We start from the raw sequence: 16,822 nt of genomic DNA, 5'->3' as shown, positions 1-16,822 counted from the left end.
GCTGATGCAATATAAGCTTGTATCCTTGCATAATTTGCCACTACTAACACAATACTATTTTCATTATTCCGAATTCACCCTATACTTTCTAATGGTTATAAAATGCTATTCCTTTCAGTTCAAGTAAACACCTTTTTTGTTGACAGGTCATACTGTACCTGCTATTCTTGTTTTTGGTGAATATGATTGGAATGAAATGAAATGTTACTCTGTTTGTAATCACACTCCTTTGAGGGTTCGGTGCTTGTTCTTTAGTGGTCTCTTACTCTTATATTGAAATTGGCATAAGATGTTTCACCAGAGGTAGTTTACTTTAAAGTAGATTAGTTGCTCATGAAAGGCTGTAACTTGCTGGTAATAAAAGGCACTTCACATAGTGTGAAATACCTTTTATCATCCTTCATTTGATTTCATTACATAATTCTTTTTAAAAATCATGTAAGACTGATAATTTTCAAATTTTTAACCTGTCCTTAAATGATTAATAACATAATTATGTATTTACATTTCATTTTGTTATAAACCAGCAATAATGAGATACAGTGAACAATAGAAACAAAGGTTTAAATAAAACTTTAATCACCACAGTGAGGGATGGGAAATGAGCATGTGCAATTGGCTTTATTCATTTATATAATATTGCACTTATTGGGGCAAAGATGAGTTAGCTTTCACTTCTGAAGATCACTCTAATTTGGTAAGAAGTCATGCTAATGTCTAACAACAGCTGAGCCATTCTACAGATGGGGAACAGAATATGGAAACACTTGGGTACCAGGCTCCATGACTTACAAAGCAGGAAAATGGCACACATATCACCAGCTAGTGCCACATGTAAATCACTTCCTAGGCAGCCCTAGTCTAGTCTTGAATGTAAATGGGGGCCACACCATGAGTTGATATTATGAGCATGCATAGCTACAAATACAGACCCCAATGACTTTGCTGGATCCTAGTTGGCATGAGCATCTGTGATAAAGATGAAAGAAGTCACTAATGTGTTGTGGAGAACTCTTGCAAAGCTAATATCAACATAGGTGAGAGAGAGCAGAAGTTGTCAAAATCTAGACATGCTTAACAGGGCATACTAGGCAATAGGGATGTTCAATCTAGTCTTGATTGCAAAATACAGCAGACAAACAACAGAAGACTAAGTGTGCAGAATTCAACTTGGCTCATAGACAATTATTTCTGAAAAAATAGTCAGAAAGAGATCGCAGAAAGCTGGATACCACACTTTAATTACTATGCACAAACTGCTTATAATACTCCTCTATGCTTTTATGTCTAATGGTACTGAGACATGGCCATCAATCACTGACCAGTGGTATGTTGCATTCTACCAGAACCCTGGACACACTTGAATTTCTGGAGTGTCAAGGGTTCTGGAACTTCTGTAATAGGATGGGGAGCATTTACCTGACATGGCTGGTAGACAACCATTTCACTGGAATATGCTATATGAATACCTTGATTACTCATCCACAATCAATGCTAAAACATTTCTGCCTATCCAGGAAGGGTGTCTCCCAGGATGACATTGCTACATCTCACAAGTTCCATATTTTCAAACAGTATTTTAAATATCATGCAGATAAAGATGAATATCTGTTATGACTCTCCCAGTTCACCTAATATCAATCAACAGATCATTTGTGGGATAAGCCTATGATAAGTTTTCATCACCACCACTGTCATAAATCAGCCTGTGTGAATCAGTACCTTTTCTTGTAGTAAATAGTCTAGATCCCTGTCAGACTATTTTGTTCTCCCCCCCACATCACTACCATTCTAGTTGCACGTTGCGGCCTAGTACCATTGGTCCACCATAGTGATGGAAACACCTGCTTTTGGTGAGTGTTTCCATTATTCTGTTCCCCACCAATACTTTAAGTTACTGCATTTTCTTTAAAAGAAATAAGCCATTTATCCATATTGTGCTGGTCTGAAAGTTTTTTTGCATTTGGTCATAAGGACAAATTTGTTTTTCATGTGAGATTTGCATGCCTTCTTTTCTTTTGCATGCCTTCTGTATCCCAACATGACATTTAATAGCAATAAATAATTGTTATCAAACTCAGTCTTTGGTTGGTATTAATGTTGTGTATTTATATTTACAGCATTGCATCTGTCATGCAATAACTTATGATCCTTGAACTCATATGTCTGGCATATTGCACAGTTTCACAGAAACTTCAAGGATTATCAGACAAAAGAGTATGTATTTTCTACTGCTCGGCCGTGGGAGGCCTGATGAGAATGGGGATGCAAGTTTTCCAGTGATTGAGTTCTAACTCGAACGGAACCTCCATATGTTACCACTTCTCGTAATTCTGGGATACTAGGAGCACGATGAGGATGACTGCTATTGGCGGCATTGGCTGGCCGATTTCCTTCTGTATGAGAGGGTGAAGCTCGTACTGGAAGAGGTGGTTGCTGAGATTCCATATTGACCACAAATTCAGTGAGTGTGACATCGGATGTTCCACCTGACTCGAGAGGTATGGGATGAACCCTGAAGTGCTCCATCATGTCAAACACTGTTTGAAACCATAAATGTTGCACACGACACTGGCCTTCAGGATTTATTGTCATTCGTAGATGCTATAAAACAGGCAAAATATAATACAATATACATTATAGTAAAATTTTCGTAAACATTACTTAAAGAGTAATGTACTAGTGATCCCTAATGCCACTGTAATACAATCATAATGTGATCGATATATTGTAACTTAGAATGAAAAAAAAATTATGCTGGAAAATATTCTCTTTATCAATTTTACCTTATACAAATCAGAATAGTATTAGCTTACACTACAATATAATAATGATAGTTAGCAAAAGATGGTACATAGAAATGATACATGGACTACATAAAAATAATTATGACAGTTATACATTAAATCTAATTACTTGCTTTACATATTGACCAAGGCTAACACTACAATATAACAGTGATGGGTGATATAAGGTAGCCATGCTCTCTCTCTCTCTCTTTCTCTCTCTCTCTCTCTCTCTCTCTCTTCTCTCTCTCTCTCTCTCTCTCTCTCTCTCTCTCTCTCTCTCTCTCTCTCTATCTCTCTCTGTATGGCTGTACTCCCAGTGGCGGATTCAGGGGAGGGGTACCGAAGCATGTGCCCTCCTTGTTGTTTTTTTTTGGAGAATATTCACCGATCGTTTCAGTTCCCTTTAGCTACAAAAAACAATTTTTTTCCCTTTGTTAACATAGGATTTTATCTATTTTTGCATTGTGGCTTAGCTATTTTCAACTGACTACTATTGGCAACACCGATGCTGATGTGATCGCCATTCTAGTTCAAGGCATCACACAGTTTGGTCGTGCGTAATGTTTACTTCAAAGTAATTCAGACTTTAGCTGTGTACTTATGTCCGACAGTCACATTATGTTTGAGTGTCATATTCGCTTTGTTCTGTGCATTATTTTGTGTCTTGTTTGCACACAAAATAATGCACAGAATAAAGTGCCCCTCCTGTCACTTTTTTCTGGATCCGCCACTGTATACTCATATGTACTAAAGTTAACATAAAAAAATAATTATGATAGTTATACGTTAAATCCAATTACTTGCTTTATATTAAATCCACTTTCTTTCTTTACATATTGATTATAGGTGCAGTATGGCCTTGCTGCCCTTGCACTGTAAAGCCCATAAACAAACAAACATATTGATATGCACATTGTCAAAGGTCCAACACTCATCAGTATGCAAATAAAAGTAATTGGCTCATTACTCCTCTCTCTATCTCTCTCTCTCTCTGTGTTCCTTATTTGTTTTTATAAGCTTATAAAATGTAAGCATGATGAAATTAAAATGATCTCAGAATTTTTTTTTATCAACTTTAGAATTATCTCTGAGGGTGAATTAAATTAAAATGAATTTTTTTAACCAATAACTAGTTAAAAGTTGTTATCGTTGAGTACAAGTTGTAAAGTTATAAAAATTGAATACTTTTACCTTAAAAAAAAAAAAAAAAAAAATCTCTGTTCATAAAAACTTTTATGAACAGACAATTTTTATACCCAGTTCATAAAAGTCTTTTAGTTGTTGTTGGCACCATTGTTTGATAGCTTCCTTCACTTTATCTATATAGAATCAACATCCCTCTGGAATAATATAGCAGGATGTTTATTTTTTGCTCTCTGGGGAAAAAAATTATAAAATAAAATTGCAAGTCTGGACTATATGGTAGATGCTCAGTTACTTTCCAGCATAGAATAGTGTTGCCACAGTGTGCTGAGCAATGTGTGGTGGCAGGGCCTCTGAGAGGAATTTTATCAGGGGGTACAAAGTTTCTTTCTGGTCCCCTTCCCTTTTCCTTTAGTCATCCTGTTCTTATCCACTACTGTTTTATGCCATGAGCTGTAGCCTGTAAGGCTAAAAAGGGTGTGGAAGATGAGAGAGGGGTGGAATGGAGCACTCTGTTGATTTTCTGCATTTGAGGTTTTATGCTCCTATATTCCCTCCATGATAAATATAAATAAAATAAAAGAGGATCAGAGAGAAGAAAGCACATTTGATTTGAACATCTTTGTTTATGCTACAATACAGATAAGGAGAAAGAATTCACATTGAAACATTTTATATTGCAATACAGATCAGATCATCAGAAGACATATAGTTATTAGTAAGAAGTAAAAAAAAAAAAAAAAAAAAAAAAAAGTAGATAGGCTTAGTATTTACTTTAATTAAAAAAAGAGCTTTCCTGGGCTTTTTTTGTGAAAATTTTCGAATCACAGCATGAAAATTAATTGTTCTGGCAATGTTTGATTCAATACTTAGCCTGGCCAAATCCATAAGATGTTCCTGAGGCATTGTAGACCTTAAATAATTCTTAATCAGCTTGAGTTTGCTAAATGACCTCTCTGCAGAAGCTGCTGTTGCTGGAATTGTTAATAGTATTCTTAAGCTAACACAAACATTTGGAAACAGATCACCAAGTCTGTACTCTGTTAACAAGTTCAACAGATCTAATGGCTTTAACTGTGCATTTACAAAATTTGCTTTATGTACTGAGGGTAAATGTTGCATTTCTTTTCCAAAATCATCACCATTAAGGTCAGCAGGATATTGCCCTGATAAAGTTAAAGCTTTTCTCTTCACATCACTTTCAGACATGGTCAGATATTTCCACAAGAAATCAAATTTTTCTTCCAATTGCTTAACAGCATTGAAGCTGACAGTTAATCCTGCTATAACATTGTCTACCAAAACGTAAAACACACTTTCTGAAGTAGGCCTCTTCTGGCATATCATCTGTGTCATTCATTTCCTCCAAGTTAGCATCAGGCGTGCTGTCATCATGCAGCCTTGCCATCTAGCGCTTAACTCCACCGGCCGACCGGGCTAGCCAGGTGGGTAAAGTGCCTGCCTGGCAACCCAAAGGTCGCGGGTTCGATTCCCGCCTCGGGCTTGGATCAAAGTACTGCAAAAACCTTGGGAGGTGCACTATGGCCACAGAAGCCGATGCGCCAACAACTACCAAACAAAAAAAAAAAAAAAAAAAAAAATTAACTCCACCACATCTACGGGAGAGTTTTATTTCTATCTTTGGGTTTGATGCAACCAATTTGGCTTCATTCCACATGAATTTCCAGTTGTTTTGAAGTTTTGTAAGATCTGTGAGGAGAGTTTCTATGTTTGCTACTTCAACATCCAGTGTGGCATCTCTAGATTGGATGACCTTGTTGCAAATATATATGCCAGCTAATATTTTGTACCACACAGCTGACATTAACATACAGGCAAAAGATGTCAGATATAATAGAACTCCATGGACTTCATTTCTTGTTTGCCATAAAATTTAGTTCTAGGAGGTCTTCCAGTGCTAATTTAATGCCAGGCAAGTGAGCTGCAAAAGGCTTTACATATTCAACATGATAGGACCATCTTGTTTCAGACATACCACAAAGAGAACAACCAATACGGTTTTGTAGTAATTCCCACAGCTTAGGACTGGAACTGAACAGGTGGTACACAGTTTAAAGAGCGCCCTCAAATGGCTAGATCCGATTCACCATAGTGCAATACGAATAGCAACAGAAGCTTTCCGCACATCCCCTACATACAGTCTCTATACAGAAGCTAATGAATCACCACTATTCCTGAGGAGACAACAGTTGTCATTGCTGTATGCTTACAGGATAAGACCTATAAGAGAACATCCGACTTGGACAACTTTATTCTCACCAAAATGGGAAAACATATAGGAACAGCAAAAGAGCAAACCAGCCTCTAGACATTCGACTGTAGGAGCTACTGATAAAGCATGATCTCAAAATAGATAATGTTGCAAACCTAGAAGGATATAGTTCCACCATGGATAAACCATACCACAGCTTATGAACTCCTCACACAAAACTAGAATAAAAATACTTTATCAGACAGCAACTTTCAACACTCATGCAGCACATAGCATGCAATATCCCAATCACATACCAATATATACAGACGGATCAAAATCAGAGAACTATGTAGGAGCATCAGCAGTATTCCCAGATGTTACATTGTCGTGCCAACTCCCAAAAGAATGCAGTGTATACACTGTAGAATTAGTATTAGTTCAGATAGCCCTGAGCATTTCAGAACCACCTACCACTTGAGAACAGTAATATACTGTGATTCATTTAGTAGTAGTAGTGGCATGTGATGCAAGAAAGCAAGTGTATGAGCTTATGCAGTATCAGCCAAAAAAAAAAAAAAAAAAAAAATTACCAAACAATCCCCTCTAAATATTTGTCCAGTTCCTCCTTAAATTTATTTAACCTGTCAACTTCCACAACAGATGGAAGTTTATTCAGCAATTAACCACCTGCTGGCTAAAGGCAAATTTCCACACATCTATTCTACATCTGTCCTTCCTCAATTTCAATTTATGCCCCCCTTAGGTTCGTAATCTTAACAAGTGGAAGAATCCTATCAGAATTTAACATGCTCAACCCATTCAAGGCCTTATACACCTCAATCAGATCACCGTGCAGGTGCCTAGTCTCCAGCCACTGCAATTTGCAGAACTTAAGCCGCTCTTGATAAGAAGATCCCTTCATTCCCCACACCAATCTTGTTGCCCTTCTCTGTACACGCTCAAGCAAATCTGCATTCTTCCTAAAATGAGGCCTCCAGACCTGCATGCAGTACTCAAGGCATGGCCTGACTATTGCCTTATACAGAGGGACAATCACCTCCTTTTCACTGCTAAAAAAAATTCCTGTATATCATTGACAACATCCCATGACCTGCCCTGGCAGCCTGTCTGCATTGTTCAGAAAACTTCATATCTGACTGCACAATTACTCCCAGATCTTTTTCATTTTCTACCTCCTTAAGTGTAGTACCACACAGTTGGTACGTTTCTCTGGGGTTTCTCAGGGGGAGGAGCCAAAGGGTGCTCTTACAAAGAAAGGCTTCAGTTCTGCAAACTAGGCACCTGCAAGGTGATCTGATTGAGGTGTTTAAGGCTTTGAATGGACTGAATAAGCTTAATGTTGATGGAATCCTTCCTCTTGCTCAGACTTTACAAATTAGGGGGATATAAATTTAAATTTATTAAGGATGGTCATATGACAGATATGTGGGGGTTTGCCTTCGGCCAGTAGGAAGTTGATTGTTGAACAAGCTTCCATCTGGTATTGTAGAAGTGGGTAGTTTGAATAAATTCAATGAAGTGCTAGACAGTCTATTAGGGTGAGGAATGACAGGACACAGCTTGATGTTATTTATTTATTTTTTTTGATATTAAAGCAGCCTATGATAAAATAGATATAACAGCTCTAATCACCATTCTCCAGCATTACTTCAACATTACAGGAAATACTCTCAGCATAATTAAATCAATCCTGGAGCACAGGTATCTCATCATCTCACATCGTAGCTTTCGGACAACATGCACTACTAATAGGGGTATCCCACGGGGGGGGGAGAGTTCTATCATAAACCCTATTTGCTGCAGTGCTAGAGCCCTTACTGGGATCCCAAACTAATTTCCAGTCATATGCTGATGACCTGAAATTTTACGTTACATCTTCTAACAAAAAGTAGGCTCTTACCAATACTCTGCAGGCAAATAAAAAAATCCATCAACTTGAATAATTTCTGGCCTTGATTGGTTTACAGATTAACCAAGCAAAGACAGCCCAAATATCATTCACCTGGAAGAAGTCACACAATAATATCAACGTTACCATCAATGGATCACCCATTAAAAAAGTTAAAATGCACAAGGATCTGGGTTAGTATGGGATGAGGTCTGACTTTCCAGGCACACCTCTTGAACATGGAAACAAAAATGTATTCTGCTATGTGGGCAATCTGCCAGTAACTAACAGGGATACATCATGCTGAATTGGTCAAGAAATATGTCCTTTGACGTCTCTACCCCATTCCTCTTTATGCAGCAACTATTTGGTCATCGGCCCCTACAACACACTTCAACAAGTTCCTCAGCCTGGAATATTGGCTCCTGAAATGGCTTGACTGGCAACCAGTACACTATTTCTTGGGGCCAACTCTACATCAATCTTGAAGTCACACCATGGAAACAACAACGAATTGTGGCAACTAACCTTCTTGCACTGGCTAGACTAATCACAGGACGACTTGATGCCCAGATATCGGTGACCTAATAAAAACTCCCCGTAGTGCCGGAAGAAGTCAAGTGGACCCAAGACTCCCACTGAGCATCAGTTTCAGAAACCTCAAGAGGCCTGAGATGCATGTTCCCAGGAAACACGGTTGATTTGATAAACAGTCTAACCATTGACCTGGATATATTCTGCCAGCAGCACACTTACAGACACCAGAAGCTAATGGACACATTCACAAATCTACCATTATGACTCACAGGAACACCACCAGAAGAAAAATATGGACTGCCTCAACCAAGGAAATACCTTTTTGTACATATTTTTCTTGTTTTTGTCCTTTTGATCAAATATTATCTTGCTTAGTTTGAGATGCTATGGTATTCCACAATTTTCAAGTATGTAATTAAAGAATTCTGCATATACAGCAGAATTCTTTAATGACATACTTGAATTCCTTTCAGGTTAAGCACACATGTGGCTCCATGTAACCCAGACACGTCTCTGCCTTAAGCTTTGAATGTAATAATCACCCCTTAGCTTACTGCTGTCCAGGGGGTGGCTCTAGAGCAGAGCAATAAACAGATAATAATAATAATTATATTTCGTGATTCATGTAAACTCTCCTGTCAGAATATAAACAAGAACATATAAAGAATATTACTGCAGTGAAAAATAGCAATAACCAAGACTTTTTTGATATTTACAAAAAAAAAAAAAAAAAAAAAAAACTGATAAAATTTATGATTTTGATAAATTAATATGTAAAGCATTTAAAAGAAAGTTTTCATTTTTATGATTTTTTAAAAGTTCCATGAAAAATTCCCTCCAACTGTAGTGGAAACCTCGCTGTCACAGTGCTATACATACATATTTAGGAAGTTTACTAATGAAATTGTTACACTGCAATTCCAGAACTTTACTTAACCAGATGTTATATACATATAAAATTTAATTCTCACATAGTAAAATATTGTTATTTAAATGCATACATTGCTGATATTAATTGAGATGTTAATAATTTGTTGAATTATTTAAATAAAACCTTGAAAACTCTAAAATTAACTATAAATAGTCAGGGATTGAGGGGATGCATTTTGGAACCTTTTTCTTTTTTCAGACAATATACAGTGACTTTTGCTGATTGCGTGAAGAGGGTGTGTGACTGATATTTTAATAACTTTGTAATTCTTGTCAATAATATAGAAATTTATACTATATTCATTTATATTTTTCTTCTTCTTTACTATAGTGATGTTTTGATGAAATTCTGAAAAAAATATTTCAACTTTCAGGTGCCCCCCAAATAGTGGGACATCTAGGTTCATGATTTTGCATAAATGTGCTTTACTAAGCAAAGCATGTTTATGCATGTAATGATTAAGCATAATCAATCTGAGGTTTCAGTGGTGTGTTATACCTTCATAGGACCCAAGGCAAAATGCAATTTGGGGGCCCATCTAAAGAAAATGGGGGGGGGGGACACCATCAACATTAAATATTGAGTGACAGAAGAACACAGAGAGCTGAACTTTGTTCAGCTCACCATGCTCTTCTGTCACTCAATATTTAATGTTCTTATACTCATTTTTTATGTTTCTCAAACTTGTTCATTTAAGTTTCTTAACACTCATTAAAATCAAAAAATGTCGAATTATTCTGCTGCACCTCAGTTCTACTTAGGCATTCACTCAAGACTGGTTAATAAGATCATGGCTACCTTCTCCCTGCTACTGAACTGCCTTAAGCATAAGGGCATCAGTTACATACTAGGCAGTCTATTTTTTCAATTAACTCAACTATTTAAGGAAGAACTAAATATAAAATTTCATCAAAATGGTAAAACCATTTTGAAAAACAAAAAAAAACAACAACATAATTTTCAAATTAATCTTCAAGTAAAGTTCATTGACCTTGGCAGGTAGAAAGTTCAGTTTCCGATAAAAAATCACTTAAAAAAATATTAGCAAAAAATAGCAATGAGTTTTGAAACGGTGATTTGGGGTCCCTCTGATCGGGAGCCCTAGGCAGATGTCTTTTTTGCTTATAGGATAACGTGCCACTGTGAGGCTTTATTTAACAAGTATGATGTGATATTGACAAAAAGCAGCAAGTTAGGCTGAATTTGAAAGTTTCTGAATTTTGCTAAGATACGAATGATAGAAGGAAGTTTATGATGATAGCCTTTTCAATTGGTTCATCTCTGGATACACTGAAGGGACTGTTTTTACAGAGATGAGATACACTTGAATAGAAAGTGTGCAAGAATATTTGCTGATTCTATTTGAGGCAGTGTTAGATGGATTGAAAAACTGTAGTTTGGGGAGGCAGGTACAACATACTAATAGTTTAATGACAGCCATAAGCAGAGATGGAATTGATTCTTGCATTGCTTCTGTTGTGACATGCAGTAGCATAGGAAGTGTGGTTTCACCATTGTCTTATAGAGAGGGATAATGACCTCTTTCTTTCTACTTGCAAAATTCCAATAAATCATGGATAAATACCATGTATACCATGTGCCTGCCTTATTGTCTATTTTCATTGCACATAGAATTTTGTCTTTCTGATCCAGAACATCCTTTAATTCCTTTCTTCCCCTAATCTGTAAACTACTCTTGGGTTTCTGTTGCCCAAGTGCAATACCTTGCATTTAGCAGCATTGAACTTTAGTTACAATTTTTTCAGATCATACTTGTAATCTAGTTCTTGTTGCTAACCTCCCTCTCAACGTAGACCGGGGTTCGAGCCCATCACCACCAAATACGGAGGATGCGGAAAGGTCAGGGAATGACCATCGCATACCTCAGAGCAATATGGCCTTAGTTGCTAATGCTCCTAAAAAAAAACAAATAACAATAACCCTCTCAACCTTCAAGTCATCAGCAAATGTTATATATATAGGAGTAATGCAGTTCCTCATCAGTATTGTTTAAGATAAGAAACAAGAGAGAGGTCTGAGTACTGATCCTTGAGATAACCTGTTTAGTTAGAGTCGAAGTCCACTCTGACTAATACCCATTTATGACCACTCTCTTTCTGTTTCCTGTCCTTCGACTCTTAATCCACTAATATGAATCTCTTCTGGTGTCTCAATCTGCTGTAATTATGCAGGAACATGAGGAACTGCATTAAAAGTTCTACTAAAATCCTGATATACAGGGTGTTTCAAAAGTGATGGTCAATAATTTAAAGGTGAACTCTACAGATTACAATATGCAAAAAAAGCCTAGTAAACATGGGTCCTTAAGTGAATCGTTTTTGAGATATTGCACATTTCTAGTTGGGATCCACCACTGACTTGTTTGTTTAGGTTAGGTTATGCTCATTCTCTCTGTTTCCCCTCTCTCAATGCTCTGAGACATAACAGGCATGCTAGTACTCGTCCAAGGATAGTCAACATGGAAAGAGGTTCCAGCAACAAAGAGTATGTGTACATGCACTTCATGTATGGTAAAGCCAACGGCAGTGCACGCAAGGCTTCATGTTTGTACCATGAAGCATTTCCCTGCTGAAGGCAGCCCAACAGGCACACATTCATCAGGGTACACCAATGCAGTAGAGAATATGGGCGCTTCACACATGGAGTACGAGCAGGTAGGCCCAGAAGCATAACACCTGATGTTGAGGAAAGGATGTTAGAAAGAACATCCTGTAACATGTAATATCTGTAAAATCCTGTGGTGTTGAAACCAAAAATTAAAAATGTATTATCTTATGTTTAATAAAACCACTCATAGCAAAGGATTCACAGCTTTTTGCTAAACTAGTGCTCCCATAGTCAGTGGCGGATCTTAACAGAAAATGTGCATTATCTCAAAAACAGTTCATTTGAGGCCCGATGTTCACTGGGACTTTTTTGCTTATTTTAGTTTGTACTTTTCACCTTTAAATTACTGACCATCATTTTTGAAACACCCTGTATAATGCCAAAGTTGTTTCTTGAATCCAACTGATTTATAACCTTGTCATGGGAATTTATGAGATTTATCAGGAAAGATTTTTCCTGTACGGAACCATACTGAGACCCATGTAATATCCAATTCTTGCTGAGATGATCCTGTATTGTCTTTAACTGTAGACCCCATAATCTTGTCAACCACAAACAAAACTCACTGGTTTGTAATTGCCCATCACTTTTTTAGCTCCTTCCTTATTGATTGGGAAGATGTTGGTACTTCTCCAGTCTAGGAGAGTAATCTCTGAATGTAACGAGGATCTCATTATTAACTTGGAACTGTCTTGTTACTTTCAGAAAGTTTTTAGTAAACAGAATAACTTACTCCCTTTGCCTTCATCCTCTGTCTCAGGATGTTTCAGTTATTCCTACAATATCAGTTAGTTGATCTGACCAAAAGCTCATATAAGACAAAAGTTTAGAGGAGGAAGGGGGGGACCTGTAACAGTGGTTAGCTTTTTATATGTATATATCACTAAATAGTTCGAATTAAAAAGCATCACTTACTTTAGCACGTCCTTGGAAATTGAAGGTGAGTACATACTCTCCTTTGCGTGTCTCACTCTGTCTTACTAAGAACACTCCATGGCCTATTGGTCCTTCACGTAATACTAGCTGTGCTGCATCACTTCGAGATAACATTCCATGAAACCAAGGATACTCACGTAGCGTTTGGTAGATATCAGGTCCAGTAGCTATTAAATTAAAAAAAAAATAATAATAAAATAATTTGCAGAAGTCTTCGCATTCATACATTTTCTTCTTTTCTTTTTCAGGTATTTCTGATCTGCTAACTGGGCCAGCCTAGATCTAGGCTGCTTAGAGCAGTTTCCTGAGTGTGAGTTAAAATACTGTTCCTTAGAAAATATACAAATAATTGTATGATCCTATTATTATCAGACAACATTCATGAACACAGCATATCAAAAGCTATAAAGGGGACACTTAATAAATTACTTATTGTTATTAGATTAAATAAAGAGTGAAAATGTCTTCATTTTTTATTGTTTTTTTTTAAATGCATTTATATTTTTGGGCTACGAAAAAGATACTGGGGGGGAGGAACTATATAAAGTTTGGGGAACACTAGTCTGAAGTTGTGCAAATAAAGGATGTAGTTTCACTTACACATTTCATTTGATATTATTATGACCAATATTGTAAAGACCAGTACCAATATTGTAAAGAAGCGTGATATATGCATGAAGAATGTTAAGCACATTATAAAAATTAGAGAATGAAAGCTAAAGAACATAACAACAAACAGTATTCCTGGGAGTACAGTTAACATTTAGGATGGGAGGTACAATAGATTATCCATATAGTTCACTTTGATCATCATTTGCTACAGCAAACTATCCACGTAATTTGTATTGATCACATATGAATATGAAAAATATCATAGTGACATATGCTGTTTTCAGGCAGTGTGTTAGTGCAAGTTAAGTGCTAAGTGCACTATATCATTATGGGTAAGCTAGAATATAGGATAATCTTTACAACGTGGTAACCACTTCGTGGATTTTTGCAAAGGCATGGCCTGATACCATAGTTGTTGCAACTGTCACATATTTGCACCAGAGTGAGCTTGCTGGACCACAGTCATATAAGACTTTTGCATAATTAAAACTAATTATGCAAATTAGCCCTAATTAAGAGAATGTAAATAGTAGTAATTAGAACTGGTAATTGGTATTAATTAGCTAATTGGAATAAATTCATACCCTTAATTAGGCCACACCTGCAAAAATCCATGGAGAGGTTACCATGTTATAAAGATTAACTGATATCAAAATTATTTTTTGCATCCAGTTCCTTTGTTACTTGCATTATAGTATCCCATCAAATTGGTCAGACAAGATCTTCCCCTTAACAAACCCATGCTGTGTCCGAGCTATAACTGCAGTTCTGTCTAGATGATCCTCATTACTTTAACCAGTGACTCCATTATTTTCCCTGAACAGAAGTTAAGCTAACAGGTTTGTAATTACTCATGTTACCCTTTGATTCCCCTTTGTGAATTGGGGATACATACACACATTTCCAGTCCACAGGGACCTTTCCTGAATCCAAATATGCTCTCATAATTATGGCTAAGGGTTTGCTTACTTCCTTTGCTGCCTCCCTTAATATAACTGCATAGATCCCACGTACCCCAGATGCTTTTTTATGTTTAACTTCAACAATTTCTCTTCCAATTTTCTCTTCATTATTATAGAATCATTTAGTTCCTTGTTAGAGTTTGATTAACTTCTGGCATCCACTTCCCTAAAGAATTTCTCATGTGTGAATGTAGGTGCAGAATATCTATTCAGTTTGCCAGCAACCTGAGCAGGACCATCAACAGTTGAACTACCAATATCAAGTGGACCAATGTAATTCATCCTCTTCCTTCTAGTGTTTACATAAATAAAGAAGTCTTTGCTATTTTTCTTTGCATCCTTTGCCAAAGATTTCTCACAATATGTTTTGGCTTTCCTATCTTCCTTTGTGACTTGATTGCAGATTAGGCTCACATCTACTGAGTTATGGGCTTGGCACACCCAGGGTCCTGAGCAGTGTTGCCATTTTAGCGGTTTTCCCGCTAGATTTAGCGGAATTGCTTCAGGTTTAGCGGATAAAAATATGAAATAGCGGATAGCGGATTTTTTAGCGGGAGGAGTGTAAATGTTTAGCATTTTATGTAATTTGGCAATGTAACATTTAAATTAAGAAATATTCATTTAAGAAATATTAAATTAATTGTTCAATTGATTATTTAATTAATAATAAAAATAATTCATAATTGAAATAGTAGGGATATCATATTTCATAGTTTTTTTTTTTATAAATCGAAGAATCGGTTTTATATTATTCTGGATTTCCCTGAGGAGAACCCCAACAATTTTACATAGTTACGCTCGCGGTCAAACGACCTGATCATTGGGTCATAGCTTTAAATTGTTGGATCAAATCTAAAAATGTGGAAAAAATTCTAATGACGCCTTTTTTTGAAACTGCGAAGGAATGGCATTGGATAATTTTTCTTCGTCGTATTTGTTTGGCTTCAAAGAAATGCGATCCGAATTACCGACATCTCTTTCAACGTTTCTAATAACCACAGAGCAATAAGTAATAAGAGTAATAAGTAATAATTATTTCTAATAACCACAGTGTAATAATATCTTAGTATAGTCAGTCCTCGTATAGTACGATAGTTGTATTCCTAGAAATCCTCGTGCAATATAAACAACAGGCCCTATGGGAAAAATTGGGTTAGGTGCCGACCACCCAAGATTGAACACACATTTGTAACCAAAACATTACCAAACACAATAAATAATCGTAATAAAATACTTACGTATTTTATTACGATTATTACGTATTTTTTTATTACGTAAAGGTCGTAATAAAATATTGCTAATGCTTTTGCTTCTATCGTAAGCAAACTTGTTTTTTGTTTGATTTTCTATCCAAACAGATGACAGCCGTTCCATCTCTTCCAATTCTTTGTCTTAATCTAATGGATTTTAATTACACTTAGTTGTTCCTGCTATCAAAGTTGTTTTTATTTTCTCCGCATTCTTTGTAATTCTCGGCGTTGCCTCTCATTTAGGTCTGTAGCACGTGCAATATCACATGGTCTTTCATTTCGCTCAAAGCGTTTCACGATTTCATATTTTTTTCTCTATCGATAGAGGCGAACTGGCCATAAGCCTTACCTTACGGGATGGCGGACAAAAACAAAACGAAATATACCCAAAATTTTCGGAAGGAATGGTTAGCTTTTCCACAATTCAAAGGCTGGTTAGTAGAGATTCCAGGACATCCAACTCGAGCAAGAAGTAAATATTGCAAGTCTGATTTTACTGCTAAAATTTCGGACATTAAAAGTCATTTAAAAACTTTCAAACCTATTAAGTCAGCAGAACCATTTTCACCTAATAGATCAGGCAACCAATCTAACTTAAATTTTCCCACCAAGAATTTACAAACAGCGGAAGCTGAAGCAAAGTTAAGTTTGTTTGTTTGTGCTCACTCGTCAATACTGGCAATAGACCACCTTGGTGAATTATGTAAGAATGCATTCCAAGATCAAACAGCCAAAACTTTAAAAATTCATCGAACAAAATGCAGCGGCATTATAAAATATATCCTACACCCCCGCTTTCAGAAAGATTTATTGAAGTCAGTGCTCAATGGCTTTTCAAACTATAGTTTGTTACTAGATGAATCAAACGATATTAGTGTAACAAAACTATTAGGTATTGCAATTGTGTATT

The 16,822-nt window shown here is 36.5% G+C and overlaps 1 protein-coding gene across 1 annotated transcript in view; it reads right to left on the bottom strand.

Annotated features, from left to right (window-relative positions):
- Positions 1-600: 600 nt before the first annotated feature.
- Positions 601-16,822, bottom strand: part of LOC150085857 (SH2B adapter protein 2-like) — a 181,297-nt gene continuing 165,075 nt past the window's right edge. Inside the window, exons 5-6 of the mRNA XM_090374274.1 lie at positions 13,068-13,255; positions 601-2,604 (exon numbers count right to left, since the gene is read on the bottom strand). Coding sequence (XP_090230400.1) covers positions 2,206-2,604; positions 13,068-13,255 — 587 coding nt within the window. The 3' untranslated portion in view covers positions 601-2,205. The remainder of the gene's footprint in view (positions 2,605-13,067; positions 13,256-16,822) is intronic.

Source organism: Mastigoproctus giganteus, chromosome 5, assembly GCF_048544385.1.
Source record: "Mastigoproctus giganteus isolate SK-2022 chromosome 5, ASM4854438v1, whole genome shotgun sequence".
Taxonomy (NCBI): Eukaryota; Metazoa; Arthropoda; class Arachnida; order Uropygi; family Thelyphonidae; genus Mastigoproctus; species Mastigoproctus giganteus.
The sequence above is the reverse complement of the archived record's forward strand: the minus strand, read 5'-3'. Positions and strand labels throughout refer to the sequence as shown.